Source organism: Anser brachyrhynchus, assembly GCF_964034855.1.
Source record: "Anser brachyrhynchus genome assembly, chromosome: 7".
In the NCBI taxonomy this organism is placed as follows: domain Eukaryota; kingdom Metazoa; phylum Chordata; class Aves; order Anseriformes; family Anatidae; genus Anser; species Anser brachyrhynchus.
In genome coordinates, this window is record NC_137701.1 from 16500977 (window position 1) to 16518838 (window position 17862).

General features: G+C 40.8%; 1 protein-coding gene across 2 annotated transcripts in view; it reads right to left on the reverse strand.

The window, feature by feature from the left end:
- ITPRID2 (ITPR interacting domain containing 2) overlaps window positions 1-17862 on the reverse strand; it is a 44969-nt gene that overhangs the window by 2081 nt on the left and 25026 nt on the right. For both annotated transcript variants that reach the window (XM_080600330.1, XM_080600329.1), the window contains exons 11-17: window positions 17357-17448; window positions 12406-13656; window positions 9830-9910; window positions 9333-9460; window positions 8325-8475; window positions 7158-7223; window positions 6018-6428 (exon numbers count right to left, since the gene is read on the reverse strand). In XM_080600330.1, coding sequence (XP_080456456.1) covers window positions 6018-6428; window positions 7158-7223; window positions 8325-8475; window positions 9333-9460; window positions 9830-9910; window positions 12406-13656; window positions 17357-17448 — 2180 coding nt within the window. The remainder of the gene's footprint in view (window positions 1-6017; window positions 6429-7157; window positions 7224-8324; window positions 8476-9332; window positions 9461-9829; window positions 9911-12405; window positions 13657-17356; window positions 17449-17862) is intronic.

A 17862-nucleotide genomic window follows, 5' to 3' on the forward strand; every position in this document is an offset into this window, starting at 1 on the left:
CTTAGGACTGCTGGTTTTATGGTAAGAATAAATATATTTCAACTATGCAAAATTCTGAAAATAGCATTTCAGGATATACATATCAAAAGCACCCCAAACGCACCTTTTTTTTTAACATTAGTTATATCTTGAAGATCTATCTACCTCACAGATGCATTATGCAGCAGAAAAGGTTCAAGTCTATAAAGATGAGCTGCTGTCTTCATATAAATCAAGAGGAGGCTAATCCTAATCATACTCTCAGCAGCAAAGACAAACAGAGAACTTCAGCAGTTCCTCACATCATCTGTTGACCAACAGGATATTATCTGTGCCAGCAAAGACTGTTTTTCACTATTGTGACAAAACATTTATCCATTAAGTTTAATTATAGGAAACATAGTTTATAGTTAAAAACAGGAATTATAACTAGTAGGCACCTAACTGTGAGTGAGGCCAGAACAAAGAAGGAACAGAGCATTGGCAGCTACAGTAAAAGAAAAGAAAGAGAAAATAAGTTAAAAACAAGTTCTATGATAGCGTATTGTGCTGGAAAGGAGAAAGAGGACACAACAGAGAAAAATAATACGGGCTGTTCACAAGTAAAAGAAATCTTGGGCACCAATTCATTTTTGGACAGTCTTCACTTCAGGAACCAGTAACAAGTGAGATGTGGTTATAGGGACAGGTGAGGACAATGACGGTGGAAGAATGTAGGCAGGTGAGAAACAGAGCATGGCAACCATGGTCAGTCATGTTAGCACTGATTAGCCCAGCTAAGCAGTGTTGTTTTCTTTTACTTACAATAAGGGACAAATAATTTCCTGGCATGAAAAACTGATCCTAGACTAAAGAAAATACCATTCAGTAGGCTAAAGAAAATACCTTTCAGCATCATTTCAGAAATAGCTTTCAAGTGCCCAAGTAGCTGTAATGAATGTGAGACTAAATGCCAGAAAAAAAGCCCTTATTTCTTACCCTGGTTTCTCCAATAAAAAATCTCTTCGTGTTCTGATGCCCCACCAATACCACGGGATTAATATTTACTCAGATTTAGCCTTCCTAAAGGCCTTGCCATGTTTGCATAGCCCTCTTTTCATCCCTGTGAACATCTTGCAATTATTCTTGTAAGTCTCCCCTTTTCCTGGTGCGTCAAAAGGATTAAGCAACAACGTCAGAAGGGTGGCAGCAGAATTCGCAACGGGTTATTTATCCCTTGTCCTCATTGGCAAGCAATTCAATCCCTAAACCATTAGTGGCAAAGTTCCTTGTTTCATTACTACTTTGCATCAAGCAGAAATTCACAGACTACAATATTACTTAGAAACAGGTTTTCAGCTGTATTGCTTGCTGTTTAATGGACAAAAGAAAAGCCAGTGCTCAACAGGACCCATTTTACTGACTGCCAAAAGTCCTGTGAATATCTATGCTGATGCACACACGCATATGTACAAAGCTTTAGGACCACTGTCAATTCAGTAAGTGCCTCCTGGATTTAGAAACTCTGGCAGATGGAAAGACACCATGCAGACTTGACAGATGCAGCAGGAAGCGCGAGTTTTGTGAGAGCCCTCGCCACGCAGCAGCCTGGCTATCCAGCAGGTCCCTGCTGTAGCAGAGCTCTGCTCACCTCTCTCCACTGTTATTCTCAGCATCACAAGGGCTGGGTCTCTGAGGACACTACAAAGCAGGCACTCTGTACCCTCCTCTCAGGATAGACAAAAATAAACATCACTTTACAAAGTAAGCTAATAAAAGCTTCCCAAATTAGCAAGTAAATGGTCTACTATGACAGTCTTGTGATGAGGCAGAGACTGGGAGGAAAGCAGCTCCTGCTCTGTTCTCAGCTCTTCCAACAACTTCTCACTCGACCTTGGTAATTCACTTGAGCCTTCTGCCTCTCACCTTTCTGCTCAGAACACAACAAGGCCACCCTCTGCTGCTGCTTTTCACTGCCGCTGCTTCCTTGCTCCTTTTGAGACCCACCAAGGTCATTCCTGCATGGTGAGTGTGGTATCAATTCCTGCGCTGACTCAGTCCCATGTGCCTGTCATGACATTTGCCACTATTTGTCTTTTTCATCACAAGCAATTTAGGGCAAGGTGCACCTTCCATTTACTCTGCACAGCGCACAGCACTATGCCAAGGCTTCCTCTGTAGGAAGGACAGAAGGCAGTCAATGAGCACTCCACCCATACTTTTAGCAGCTGAATGAAAAATTGAACATTGGAAAGAGGAGAGAACCCACTCAGTTATGATACTTATACTACATTAATACAACACTAATATTCAATATTGCTTTAATAACACAGTTCCACATTCATAGATAGTTTTACTACAGTAAACCAGTAATCTTTCTCCCTGTGAAAGAATTGCCATTACCACAATCTTATGTTGCTGCTATATAATGAACTCCTTGATAGTGAAATGTGCCTCAGTAGCAATTCTGGAGGTAGGCCTTCTGCAGCTCTTGATGGAAAACAGACATAAGGCTTTTCACTGTCCTCTTATTCCTGATCTGAGGTATGTTTTCTAGAATTAAAAGGATTACTTCTAGTCAGTTTTCTTCTTGTGCCACTTCTTCATGGCAGCACTGATGAGTTTGCATGCTTGTAAAATGAGGAACTAAATGGTCTGCCCAAGGGAATGACGAACAACCAACAGACATTAAAATTTTGGTCAATGCTGAGCTAACATGGCTTTAAATGGAAATGGAAAACTGAAGATTCTCTACCCAACCATCTATCTATCCTTAAAAATCTATCACAACCTCCTCAAACCTGTTGACTGGAAAATTGTACATTTTTTTTTTAAAGGACAACTTTAAAATGTCATTTATGATGGAGGGCTGTTAGCAAAAACAAACAAACAAACAAACAAAAACAACAAAAAAACACGTTATTCTTAAACAGAAAGCTTTTCGTACTATCCCATCTTCTGAACTGCAGAAGAGCAGAGTGAGATGGCCTGGGTATACTCTTAGCCACACTGTGACCTACATGTCAAGTAGTAAGTACCTCATGTGATACTCTGGTGGAGATCAGGCTGTATTTTCAACAAAACAAGGGGGCCACTGTTCGGCGTTTAACATTTCGCATTGTTAAATGCTTTTCTGTGGGAGTTAGTCCATTAATGCTAAAAGTTAACACCAAGGGGTTGTTTTTTTTTAATGCCAGCACATAGTTGCAGGTCAAAGCTCACATACATTACAACCCACCCAGGCAAATTCTGCAACACTGCCTGACTTCTCTTTCCCCAACACGAGGTCATGCAGCTACAGAGAATGGGAGGAATAAGCAATGGTTTAACATTTGTGAGTGCCTATATCAAGAATGCATACTAATAGACTTCTTTCTTTTGACAACAAAAATGGAATTCTTTTGCTAACAATACGGCTACTTAAGGAAGACACATTTCGGTTTGTGCTATGTTTTAGCTCTAATGAAATACAAGAGATTTTCCTGACTAATATTTAATAGTACATTCTGGCTCTGCAAAAACTACCATGTGCTATGAACCAATGCAAAACTTCTCATGTTCTGAATCAGAGATGGTCCAAAACAGGCTGCCAACACAGTCAAACTGACGGACAATCTCTCTGTGTGCTCAGACATTTACAAAGTGAGTCAAGCTCAGCTATTTGCTGACTACTCATATCTGAATACTAGTCTCTCAGTTCAGCACAGATGCTTTTAGCATTACTAAGTCCCTAGTGCCACACAACTCAAAGAACAATCTCTATGCAGAGTTCACATTTTATTTTTTTGTTATCAATTAATAAAGTTAAAAAGGAACCTTCACATAGGATAGCCTCAGAGAAAATATTAACTGAAATAATTCTGTACTCTGACTCCAGCTCCCTTTATTGTCTCTGTTGTTCTTACAATACATTTGAATTACAGCTCTCTCCTTCCTCTCTTTTTCTCCTTTAGCAGCATCCCACCATGACCTGTGAAACACAGGTTTCTATAGAACTGCTGGACACAACACAAAAGAAACATTTTGGCTTCAGCTCAGAATCAGCAGCAAAGTGCAAGGCATGATAAGCACATTTGCAAATATTCTCTGAACGTTAGGCAAGGAATCTCTTTAAAAATGGATGAAAAGAAAGCAAATGGACCAGGAAGAGAGAAATTGGGAACTTTAGGAGTATTTTATGACATCTCCTAAAACAAGGCCTTTCCCAAGACTTCTTCCAACTCTAGCAAAAGAAGATGGCAGCAGGAGGGAGGCAGTGCGCCAGGAAGACATTTAAAACATAAATGCTTGCCACCCTACCTTGTTCATTCATTTGCATTCAAAGTAGAAGTTTAAAACTGTAGCATCACAAGCTCCACTGTAAGTGTCAGTGATGGCCAGAAGGTGTTCAGTTCCAAATGCTGACCACAATAATGGTGAGGTTATAGGTCCAGTAGTACACCACCACAAGCTGACTGCAGTACCCTTCCTTCCCCAGGATAATGCCTCTGTCTATAACTCATCCCGCTGACTCTAATGGGGCTACCGATGGGGCAAGGTATTATTCAGCATTATGAGGTTACTTGTTGAAAGCTGGCATCCACCTCACCTCACTGCCAAACTGTATCCTATTTTAACACCAGCAGTTTTCTGACTGTTAATGCTTGTGGCTAAGCATCATTCTTGGCAGTCTCAGCTCTGGTTATATATGGAGTCACCCAAAGCTAAGCAAAGTAAATATCTTCTTATACTTCCAGCTATTATCTTCAATCAGAACGCTCCTCAGTAATACTCTTCTACTTCACAGATCTCACTGTGCCAGTGTTAAGTGCCTACACATAGCAAAGCCCACAGTGAGTCAGCCAAGAGAACATCTCCACTCGCACAGACACAGCAGTCTTGTGGTCGCACAATGAGTAAAAGGATACCTTATAGTCCAGTACTTTCTGCCTTTTTCTGCACTGGAAGAAAGGGGCTGAAGGAGTGGTAAAAAAAGATCCCTCGGGAATCACAGCTCCTGTTTTATTGCAGGATAAGCCTGCCTCCCATCTGTTTTAAAGACAAAGCTGATCCCAGTTATTCGCTGCCTGAAAGCAAGCAGACCTGGGTGGTACCTCAGCATTACAACCTGGCCTGTTGTATATTCCTGAGCACGGCACCTCTGCTGGCCTTTACAGTGGATTATGGCAGCACCACACCAAAGCTTCAAAGGATGTGCTAAAGGCTAAGGGTCCAATGACCCCTAGCTAAAGGCCAGGCGGTCCCTCTCCAGTGAAAGAGAGGGAATAAAACCTGTAAGTTCTCAACTCCCATTTCTGTACTCACAGCAGAAAGAGCACCACTTTCTCATAGGCACTGCTTTTGAAAAAAAAAAAGTTTCTTTTCCCATTTATACTACTTGCCATAAAGCTTTTTGTCATGTCACTGACAAAGCAAGCATGTAATTTTAGTTCTGTTTTTTAACCTGGCCCACAGGAGAAATACCCAAGCACCCTCCAGTTTCACTGACTGCCAATGAAACTGGTCCAACAGCATTGGTTCAACATCAGTCTTGGTGTCTGAAATAACTTCTCATCTGACTTCAGCTTGCTTTACTTACACTCTACAAGTTGTTAGTGGTTTGGGGTAGAGGGACCAGGCAAGTATTTTTAACATTTTAACATTTACTACAGAGTTGTTTTAGACACAGTGTTTCATCAATCAAATGAAATCCAAACTGGCATTTTAGCAAGCAAACATGACAGAGAAATTTTCATTTGCGAATCTGAAATACTGCTGCATAACCAAGAAGTAGAGATGGTAAATTCTTTCTCACCTAGACTTATAGTAGCAACTAGCTATTAATTTGTGCGCAAACCACTGTCACTGAAAAAACATCCACTGCTTTGCTTGAGAAAAAAAAAAGTGGCTTGGACATCTCGTGACACACTGTGAGTCTTTAGGAATAGGGCAGTAATAGTAAGGAGCCTTGGCTTGAGAGGGAATAAAAAACCTTGGTGGAAAAGAGTTACATGTAGTTTGGCTTTAATTTTCCGTAAACACTGTTTGAACATCTTAGATCTCAACCCCTCTCTCCTCACCTCTCGTATAACTTGCTGCAGCTCTTCCTGCTCCACGCTTTTGTGGATTTCATCAACTGAAGGCATTCGAGGGACTTTTTCGAGTTTCTGCTCCACCTCCAGCTTGGAGTCTGCAAGCTCCTCAGAGCTTTCCACCTGCTGTCCAGTGCCTGCTCTCACTGGGGGTGCCGGTGTTAAGGCAACAGAGGCTCGGTACAACTTCTTGCCTTGACTCTTAGACTTTCCCGTTAGCTCAGAGGATCCAACACCAGCTTTTCTACTTGCAGTGGAGCACACTGAGGAGGAATCAGAGTTTCCATGGGAGAATACGGACTCTGTACCCTCTGCTGGTAGAGTTTCCAGTCCAAGATCTCCCAGTCCCAAACCCAGTTCAGACTTTAGAAATGACTGCTCTCGCATAAGTTCCGAGACCTAAGGATTCAGAAAAGAAACAGGCCTGAATAAGCATATAAAAAAGTCAAATACAGACACAGCCATGCTTTCTTGTTATTTATTCAATCACTTACTCATTCCCTCCATGTAACAAATACGGCTATAAAATAAATATATGCTTTGCCTTTATGACTGTAACAAAGAAGACCATAAAAAGGAATGGGCTCTCTTGAAAGCCAACAAAAATAAGAATTGTGGCAGTTCCCCAAACCACTGACTTTTGCAATACAGATGCACCCTGCCAGAGCCATCGACAGAGGCACACGTAAAGGCTTGATTTTATTTTTCTTTGCTAAAACAATTCAAGTTTTTTTTTTCTTTTTTTTTTTCCCCTGCAGTCTTTGAACTACTACCACTTCAGTGGTTCAGGAGCTTATTCTGGACTCCTAGCATAATCTTCGTAGAAAAATAAGAAATAATTTTCCCTGGAAAATTCACCATCATCAGTCAATAAATGCAACAACATCTCACTTCTGCATATTCCTCTTAAAAATAAACAAGACTTCACAGCTGCTTATACCTATGGTCAACTTTGCTTAGGGGAAAATGCAACTATTTTCAACAGAACTACTCAAGTGAGTAAACTATTTCCAGGACTGTGTGTCAAATGAATCTCCTGTGATCTTTTTTTTTTTTTTTTTTTAAGATATTCCTTCCTGTTATTTATTTATTTATTTTTCTTAGCCAAACATACAGTATGCTACTTACTGGTTCAATGACATTCAGTGGAGAAGGGCACGATAGATTGTCAGCACTTCTGCTACCATACATACCCTGAAAAATTAAGTTAAGTTAATGCATTGGGGATTTTTTTTAGAGCTACCAGAATCTAATATATAAACACGCTGTGTCTCAGACAACTTTTGGTAAAAGCACAAACTTGGAACCAGGAAGCAGAGCTGGTTGGAGAAAGTTTATTTCAGTCATTTTTAAAGCTAGCCCTCTTCTATAAAAGGATTTACAAAAAAGAAAAGATATTTATATGTTTCAAAGAATGCAAGCTTGGCTTGGGATCACAGTAATACCATATTTTCCTGTTCTTGGGTTTCAATTTTTTTCCCATGACAAAATACTAAAGCAGAAGATGTGGCCAGTGCTTCTTCTGTAGAAGGGGATTGGCTAAGAAAGAGGAATGAAACCCAGGAAGAACATATAATACTTTCTGTCTGTGCTTCTTTTGTTTGGCTGATGATAGAGTTGCAGCAGGAAATAGAGGAACAGTCTTCTGCTGAGTGAAAAAGAAGAGAAAGATATATCCACACCACCAGACACCAGTATCCTTTCTCCCACTGCTCTTGAGCTTCTGGGAGAGTGTCTGTGCAAGCAGAGCTTCTCCCTGTGTTTGGCAGGGAGTCTTCATCTGAACGAGCTACAAAAAGAAGTGGAAAAAGAAACCTGAAGATGACAACTGGATTTTCCTGTTTTTTGCTCCATGTAGAGCTGGAGGGAACCATATGCTGTTTCTTGGGAGAGAAACACAGTGCCTTGTCTCTCTACCCTCTTTTCACAAGCAAGGAAATCAGTGCAGGGAAATTCCAGAAAGATCATAATCACCCCACAAGGATTTCAGACATGAGCACTACCTACCAAAACTCAGAAATCCCAGGGTCATGAAGAAGAAAAAGAAGAAAGCACTGAAAACCCCAAAAATGTCTTGACATGCATTAATAGCAAGAAAGACCCTCTGATTCCACATCTTTTCCCTAAGATGCTGCCTGAAAACAATAAAATGACCCCTGATAATAGACACATTGTCATCAGATTCCCCAGATGTCATCCCTTTGTAAAAGTTTTAACAGTAATGGTTTATTAACATTAAACTGATGCACATTACACTGAGAAAACATACAATGCTGTTGAAAAAGTAATACTCACTACATGTGTTTGAGGTCTGTAAGGGGAAGACATGTGCAGACTTCTCAGCTGGTCTTCTAAAGCAAGTAGACGTTCCTCTAACTGCATCTCTAACTCCTGAAGCTCCATGCGGACAGACTTTCTCAAGCTCTGCAGCTGATCAGCTTCATATCTATACAAAATCCATTACAAAAAGAACAGTGGCATTCACTGCCCTCAGCTGCACATTGCAATCGGACTCCATGCAACGGATTTCAAGGTGGAACACAGAAAACGCCTCTTTCACTGAAAATTAGCTGAAAGCCTGAGAAGGAACTAAGGTCTTGCTACACTTATAGAAAGGGAGCTTGGGGAAAATATATCACTCCATGGAGAAAACTAGACAACAGGGAGTATCACAGTTTTTAGCTTTATTGTAGCAACTGCATTTTGGCCCAGACACCACTGTCAAAGTAGGCCAACTGATTTAAAATATATTTAAAGTAAGTTAGTGAAGAGTTAATTCAAATAAAGTAAATAAATCAGCAATTTCAAAAATTGTTCCACATCAGCGGTTCCTGCAACTCATGGTGACCAAACACACGGAGCCAGAATAATGAATGCCATCTGTGACTTGTTGAGTGGCTACTGTGAGTTGGAATTGTAGCATCTGAATGCTACAATTTTTATTTTTTACTTACATTTATACAGATTGGGGGGGAGAAATCTAAACTAAAAATCTTTAAGATTTTTCCTGTCCAATATCCTATGATAAAGTCCTTAAAATCCACAGCTGTAAAATCACTTTCCAGAAAGGGGAAAAAAAATCATCGATTAATGAGAAATAAGGATTAGAAAAAAACAGAAAAAAGACCCTCTAGAATGAAGACATATACAGATGAGAGTAAACAACTATTTTGGCCACAATTCATCTCAAACCCTGTTCATATTGAAACTAGTAAGATTTTTTTTTCTCTGATTTCACAGGCAGCAGCTCATTTCTTGAAGTGTCAAAGTGCTTTCTCTCTTTTAAAAACAAAATCATTTTACCTTTCCTCTTCTGTCATGTGCTGATAAACTGTTGTCTGTTGACGTAACATAGCCAATTCCAAATCCATCATTTGGGTTCTAAATAAATTTAGATTTCGCCTTACAACTTGTAGCTCCTGGAAAGTATTCTAAAATAAATAAATAAAGAGGAAAGAAAATAAAGAAAAGGTGAAAAAAATAATTAAATAAGTCTGGGCCCTATAACCGCATTTGACTAGGTGTGCTCTTTGAGTCAAGCAGAAGCTCAACAACTTCAGAATACTACAGATATTGCATGTTATGAGCTAGCTATAATTCAAGAAAACATTTTCAGTTGTACCATACAAACACATGAAATTACTTCCATGTATTTAGACTAATTCTTTTTTGACATTTAGGATAGAGTCATGTTATCACTTTAGAGCAAAGACCATGCATAGCACAGTCTGTGGCACTTATAGGATGTTTCTTTTTATTTTATTTTGACTAAGTATCATTGTGTGAACAGGGGCACTTACTTCATAGAGAGGTAGAATAGATGATCTCTGAGTAGTGTAACCGGTGGCAGCTGAAGGATCCTGACCCCTCATCACTGGGTACTAGGGAAGAAATGAACAATTTGAAAGAGGAATGTCAACAATCCCATTTATGAACTCATCTTCTCAAATGGTCAGATTCTCCAAAAGCAGTCAATGTTAAAACACAGTCCTTCTGGCACTGTAATTTCCACCACCAAAGTAAATATTGTAACAGGAAAAGGAAATTTTACAAAATGGAAGCACCGGCTCCTAACTGAAGCATGTGTACCAAAGCTCTGTAATGCAAACGTGTTGAAGTTGAAAAAAAGAATAAAAAATTAATCCTGTCTGACAAAATAAGTAGGGATAAAAGCTAAGTTTACTGCACCAGACATGGGTCCAGAAAATGCCTAATGCAGATTAGTGAAAACTCAGTAGTTGCAATTGTCTTAGCTAAAGACAAAGAGAACAACACAGAAAAGAGAATTGAGTAAGTTAAAGTGTCTCATTTTCAAATCGTGATCACAGTCACGTTTGTTGTGGGATTTTCCGCAGTTCTGTGTGTGTGTGTGTGCGTGTGCGCGCTGATTTTGTTCTTGTGGTTTTATAATCTCACCATATTGCCTACATTCAAAGATCCCTGCTTGCCAATGATCTCTCATGAAAACAAAATTGTTGAAGAATTTCTATTTGCATGTTGCTTCAACATCTGCAGCAACCAGTTAAAATTCAGGGGCTGTTACATGTAGAGACACGGCACAGCAAAGAACAGTGGAAACAGCAAAAACACTTACCTTTTCAAACAAGAAAAAGACAGCTTGTCCAATATAATTTTGAAAGAATTCAAAGGACTATTGACACGCCATGGAAAATTTGAAGCATGTCAATTTACCTAGAGGAGCTTTGCTCAAACATGATCACATCAAGGGGATGGATGTTTTGTTTTTCCTCTCCCAGTTTTCTCTGTTCCCTGTTCTGTTGGGAATTTATCTACTCCTCTTTTTTCCTTCCTAATAAGAGAAGCATATATTTGAAACACCTCAACATTTTCTATAGTAGACGAGTATGCTGTGTGCCAAACTCAGTCTTGTCTGCAGAGAAAAGCAGCACAAGGAAACTATGTATTGGAACAATAGCTTTTCATAAAAATCTCTGTAGTGAGAAGGACCAAACTCTCCAAAATGGAACTAGTCTAGACAAATTACTCTGGAAGCAGGATGAGTGGGCTAGGAGCTGTTATTATCCCCTCTGAAACTGATGTTGTTTTTGTTGATGTTGATGTTGTTGTTGTTGTTGTTTATTATTATTATTATTATTATTATTATTATTATTATTATTATTATTATAATCAGCGTGAACATGAATTCTGGGTGTAATACAGAGGTTTCTTCTCCAGCAGCTTTAGTTAGCATGGTGTAAGTAGTGACACTGTACCCTGACACATAGCAAGGCTGCAGTTCATTCACACAAGGGAATTTTACAAAGAAGGTCAAATTCTGCAAATGCTCGCTCTCAGACACGCCTTGAGCAATGGCTGACTTAAAACCCCTTTGCCTGCAGCTTTCCACTGCAGTGCTGTGTCACAATACCAAAGCTCACTCCATGAAGCAGGGGCAGCTGATATAACCAAAGTCAGGCTGGACTAGTCTCAGGTTTTTGACAAGTGGCAAAATAAACAGAAGAAAAGGGATGTAAAAACAAACACCACAGCCCACCACCTCCAGTAGGGAGCAGAGAAGCAGATGTTTGTAATTAGATAAAACCCACAGAAGTCACTGAAGCTCTACCACTGCATATTCTTCATGTATTCATATATCAACAAGCAGGGTCTGCAAGTGCTCTGCCTATATAGCCACCTGCAGCAGCTTGCAGACTCCTAAGTTGGATCATGAACTCAGAGAATAGCAGTACAGAGGTGGTGGAGAGGGGACAGTTGGTAATCAGGAGGGAAGAGCAGAAGGTGTCACAGAAACCAGTAAAAAAATATGTGCTTCATTTTAAAGCACTTCTTCTCTGACAGGTGAGATGGCCAAAATTTCACACGTTGTGACAATACTGATTCTTTATAAAAGGCCAATGTCTTCATGTTGACTAGATGAACACCCAGAGTTGAACATCCAGAAGGTTGGCAAGAAACAGCACAGACATATGCATGGAACAAACAATCATCACTGACATTATTAATGAAGCCATTGGACTTGCAATGAAAAAAAAATCATTCACAGAAAAGAGACAGATTAAAGTATCATTAAAGGCAATATGTATTTTCAAATCTAAAGCTAATGACTATCAACTTAAACTAATAGCTGATGAAGCGTACATTGCTCCTCTCCCCCACCCAAGAATCAACTGTAACAAGAAAAAAATCAATGCAAAAATAGTGGAGCACTGGAGACAGGATCATTTGACATGTTAAACAGAAGTTCCTGAAAGAAGCAGCAAACCAAACTTGCACAAGATGTCCTTTTTTTCCTGATCTCCCACACTACACAAAAGAATATTCAGACTAATGTTTTGGTTTTATAAAGATAAACTAAGAAGCCCCTTTGCCCGGGGAAATTTTTTCTTCCTCTTACCTGTGAGAGGTTCTGCAGGGAGTTTCGGATGTCATGTAGGACTCGGCGCAGTTGCATCTCCACGGTGGAGGGCGGGTTGATAGCATGAGGTCGATGAGGATATCCAGAGTGCCTTGGAGAGAAGGGACAGCCGAAGGGGGAAAGCAAGGAGCTGAAGGAAGAACCAGAGATGCTCGGGACACTGTGGGTGCTCAGTGTCCTCATGTGCTCACAGAGTGGTCTGTCCTGCCACTCAGTGGGAAGGGAGTGGAGGGAGCATGTTGAGTGGGACATGTGTGCTGGCGTGTGCAGTGGGCAGCTCTGTCCCCTGGTGGGACTGGGCTCTTCAGACAGCCTGCGGGGCCCAGCCTGGGGAACTTCTTTTTTGGAGGACGAAGGCGCAATGAACAGCGTAGATTTGCACACAGGCTGGCTGGCAGCTGCCTTACCCTCCTGTTTGTCATCCCCGGACGTCAGTTTTTCATCTTCCTCCATACGTGTGTACTTGTAGGTGAAAGAAGGAGGACCACACAGAGTCTCTTTTCCAGGAGCTAACTGGACGTTCACAGAGGACACCACTTTCACTGGATTCAGTAATGCAGTTGGGAGAGACTGAGACCGCCTTAGAGGATAGCCCGATTCAGCAAACCATTTTCTCTGCTTCCTCAGGAGATCTTTTGACTTAAGGAAAGCGCGTCCAGCCCTGGAATCAGATGTGCTGATGATCCTCATCTGGGCTCTTTGCAAAGCAACATGAACCCTGTCCACAGAAGATGGGGAGGAGCTGCCACCTTCCAGAGACTCCAGTGACTTGAGGATATGGTGTGTTTGATACTGAGGAAACTCAAATACATTGTCTTTGTCAACATCACTTTCATCACTGCCTTCCTCCAGCAGCTCCAGTTCTTTTTGCTCACTGGAAACATGTTCCTCTTTAGAGCTGACCTCTCCTGCAACTGTCTTCGACACATAAGATGACTTGCTTTCGCCTCCATTTTGTTCAGTTTCATAGTCATGGATTTTTTTATCATCTCTCCTTCTGTTTTCAGAATGTGCCTCTACCTTTCCTTTCTCTACTTGAGAGATATCATCCTCTTCATCTTCATCATCCTCCTCTTCTTCCTCTTCATCTTCTTCCTCCTCCTCAAACTTATTGAAACAGGGCAGTTCCTTGGCTATTGGTGTCTTCTGTTCTTCACTATGTGATGTCACGGTTGTCTCACTGTCACAGCTGTCAGCACTGCTTCCCATGCCTTGCAAAGACTCCTGAACCTAGGAAAGATTCAAACCAGCAAATGGGTGAACATACTGGAGACTGGTCTACTGTCTTCTCAGGAAGTCAGGCTAAGAGTCTAAGTCCATATCCATTACGCATTATGGTAGAATAATTCAAAATGATTTTCATGTGCAGGAGAAACAGTGAAAGAGGACAAAGAAACCATAGTATCAGATAGGTTAGAAGCATACGGAAGTATGGCACCAAAAGGAGATGGTTTTGGGAAAGGGAAAAAAAAAAGGCAAACCATTCACACATTTTCTTGATTTGACAATAAACTCTTTATTACCAGAAGAACAGAAGTGGCAGCAGTAAAATTCTAGTATTTAGGTAGCAATGACAAAGGGATATCAGGGTGAAGGTACCGTGGTACGTCCCATATATAAAAGTTCACACTCAGCACTGAAACCAAGGGTTGTGTTAGGGAATGCACACAGAGAAGTGAGAATCATGGATTCTCCCGCACCAAGAATGAAACACCAAGAGTGGGAAAAAACAGTCTGCCTATATACACAGCCTGTCTTAAGTCACAGAATTGTTTGATGCTGGGAATCTAATATTAGGCTGCTCATCTCCATTGAAGACAATCCAGCACTTTTACCCTATTCTCCATTTCTTTTTCCTAATACATCTTTCCCTTCTTATTATAAACTACATTTTAAATTCCTTATTGCAGAAGGATGCATTTCCCTATATACTTGATCAGAGCATCAGTATAAGGCAGCTGTTAATTTAATAGGGAAAAAATGGCAGGAAAAGTCTATGGATTGCAAAGCATATTCCTTAGGCCAGTCTGATTGACAGGTATATTTAGAAGTGGGCACAAATTTTTCGTAAGATATGTGGTATAAAGTACAGTCTTGAAAATTTACCACAGTTTACACATAAACTTACACATAAATTTAAAGAAGCTTTACTATCTCTAACTTCTGCAGTCCTCTCTGCTGTTAGGATACTATTAGTTCCTTCTAGACAGAATATTTATGGTGTATATTGCACAATACTTCCGTCTCCAACCATCTAAAAGAGAATTTCAGTCACAAAGGTCGTCATTGTAAATATGTGCTTAGCACTGCACTCACTGACACAGCCACAAATTAGTATTAAAGACTGTACAGGTTCAGATACTGTTCAAGTCAAAGGTATGACAAGAACAAAAGACTAATGTCTAGATGAAATGAGGTGTGCTACAAACGTGTATCTGTCTCTCTAATTCTCCATCACATTGTTTACTTACAAGTGAGGCAAACAAAAATTCAAGTACTTGGATGGAGAATTTTTCTAACTTCTTTGGTAACATAAAACTCCCCTGAAGAACATCCTACCTTGAGACCAAAATATCCCCTAGAAATCTTTTTTTGGCTGTCAAGGAAGAAAGGAAATATGATTCCAGTTTGTCAGTTTTCTCATGAGTTCCAGAGGAATGCTATGGCTGCTAGAGTCAATTATTTAACAGTAGATGGCACTAACTTACCATACACCCCTCTGTATCCCCTTTGTCTTCTTTTCATAGGTTCTCTTCACTAGCTGCCAAGTTCTCTTATTCCCTAGTCTCATTATTCATCCGTATTTTCTAAATTCAGCTCAGTACTTGGTCTGAATAAAGCAGTGACAGTGGCAGAAGAAAGCCTAGCAACTCCATGGCACAAATCTCATGCAGTCTCAATATATCTTTTCAAAACAGCATAATAGAAAGCAGAAAAATCTCATCACTTTGCAACCAACACAAACTCCACTAGGCTTCCAGTGAAGAGGCGTTTAGTTGCAACGCACTTTTAATGGACTCTTTATCAGGTTGTAACTGATATAAAGATCAGGAGTGACCAATTCTAGTCTGAGACTCCTTCTAACATGCTTCCCAATTTCAGTGTAGCCCCAGTTTAGTACAGAGTAGAACCAGTATCCCAGATTATTATGTTCATTACAGAAACTCATGCTCATGCTTTTCTTTGTTCTCTCTGTTGCTTTTGGTAAGAGTAAGTTGATGTTTATTGGAGACACAAAGACTAGACCTGTCTTGTCTTCCATTTTGGTACTCAGCTGGCAAAGTACTAAATGGAAAAGGACAGAATACCAGTACCAAAACTGAAAAGCAAACGGTGGTGGATGGGGAGGATGGGAACCTCCTCCTAGTAAGTGCAAAATGGCTTTTAAAATGTGTTTGGTGTGCCACAAGGAAAGTCACTGTACTGTAAAAAAGCTCAGTAGCTGAAAGCCACAGAAATGACGTTACTGGTGATACCCAAGCTTCCATTGTATTCTCTCAACTGTGGTTTAGGTCCCAGACAGCTACCCAATGGCCTTGCGACCAGGATCCATCTTGGAGTTTTCTCTGGCTGATTGACAGGACAACCAAGGTATGGTTAATACTGTGTGAGTGACTTATGAGAGGCAGAGACCACCTCTCCTAGGTATCAGGTATAATGCTGAGCACATGTACGTATTGATCAGTCTCATAAGCACCTGGCTAAACAAAAGCATCCCTCCCTTAAGACCTGAGAGCTCTGGTCAGTGTCACTGCAAATTCCAGAACCGAGATCAAAGCAACTGGAACAGGAAAGAAAGTGGGAGCTTAAGACTGACTAAATATTAGTACACCTTCACAGTAAAGTTAGTATGAAATTGTTTTCACATTCTGTCTGCTGCTAGCTAAAAAAATAAATGAATAGAAAAGCATGTAAAAAATGAGTGGGAAGGCAAAAACGATGCAAGAAATTAATGATCACCAGAAAAGCTAAAGTCTTTCATTACCTTAAATCTGCTCACTGCAGTCATGAGAGGAATGGACTGCAATTCTGGAGCATGAGCCAGTGACAAAAAATATACCATGAACAGCCCAGAAGGCCAACTAACTGCATCTTGGACTGCATCACCAGAGGAGTGGCCAGCAGAGGGAGGGAGGGGATTGTGCCCCCCCTGCTCTGCCCTCGTGAGGCCCCACTGGGACTGCTGCATCCAGGGCTGGGGCTCCCAGCACCAGAAGGATGTGGGACTGTTAGAGCGGGTCCAGAGGAGGGACACAAAGATGGTCAGAGGGCTGGAGCACCTCTCCTATGAAGACAGGCTGAGAGAGCTGGGGACGTTCAGCCTGGAGAAGAGAAGGCTCTGGGAAGAGATCATTGCAGCTTTTCAATACTTAAAGGGGACTTACAAAATGGAGAGCAACTTTTTGCTTGGACAGATAATTAAAGGACGAGGGGAAATGGTTTTAATCTGAAAGAGAGGAGATTTAGATTAGATGTTAGGAGGAAATTCTTCACTCAGAGGGTGGTGAAGCACTGGAACAGGTTGCCCAGAGAAGCTGTGGATGCCCCATCCCTGGAGGTGTTCAAGGACAGGTTGGATGAGGCCCTGGGCAACCTGATCTAGTGGGTGGCATCCCTGCCCGTGGCAGGGGGTTGGAATCTTTAAGGTCCCTTCCCACCCAAGCTGTTCTATGAATAGAATACAGGAAATACTGAATTTAGAGCTTATTCCAGGCCCACGTATACTCAGATTCTCCTATCAGAAAGGCTTTAAATTTTAACATAGGGTAAAGGACTCAGCAGATCCAGTTCAAAAATGAAAAATTTTATCAGGACTGGGACTGGCAGTCATGATCAAGGAGGTCAAACACCAGTATCCCTCCTTCCCTCCCCTGGTCTCTCCTCTACCATACTTACAGGTAATATTTCAACCCCAATACGGGAAACTCACCTGAAGCTGATTAAACGGAGAGCAGTCTGTGGAAGAATCCTCAGCAAAGCCACTACTATCTGAGTGCTGACTAGCAGTCCGTAACAGCTGATCTGCTTAAAACAAAGCAAAACCCAACTGTAATTCATTTACAGATCATAACTGCTTAAGCCCAGTCACACTCAATACATGCTTTCCTTTTACATCAAAGTAACACAAGTAGATAGCACAATTCCTTTCCAAACTCCCTTTTGAACAATTCAGAAAAACAACCTCTTTGTTTCAATCATACGAAGTGCAAAAGCTTTCTTCATGCAAAACTCTACTTGTGAAACTTCAAGCAGTAGTGGAAGAGAAACTTTTTTTTTTTCTGTGCTGTGGAAAAAAGTCTGCTGATGTTGCCACTGCTGCAGTTTTCCTTCCACAAAACTGAATCACTGGTTAATTCACATGCATTCAGTGCCACAGCTGCTTTTGCATTGACACGTACAGGTTTGCCAGCCCTCCTGATCAGAGTGATAAAGGAG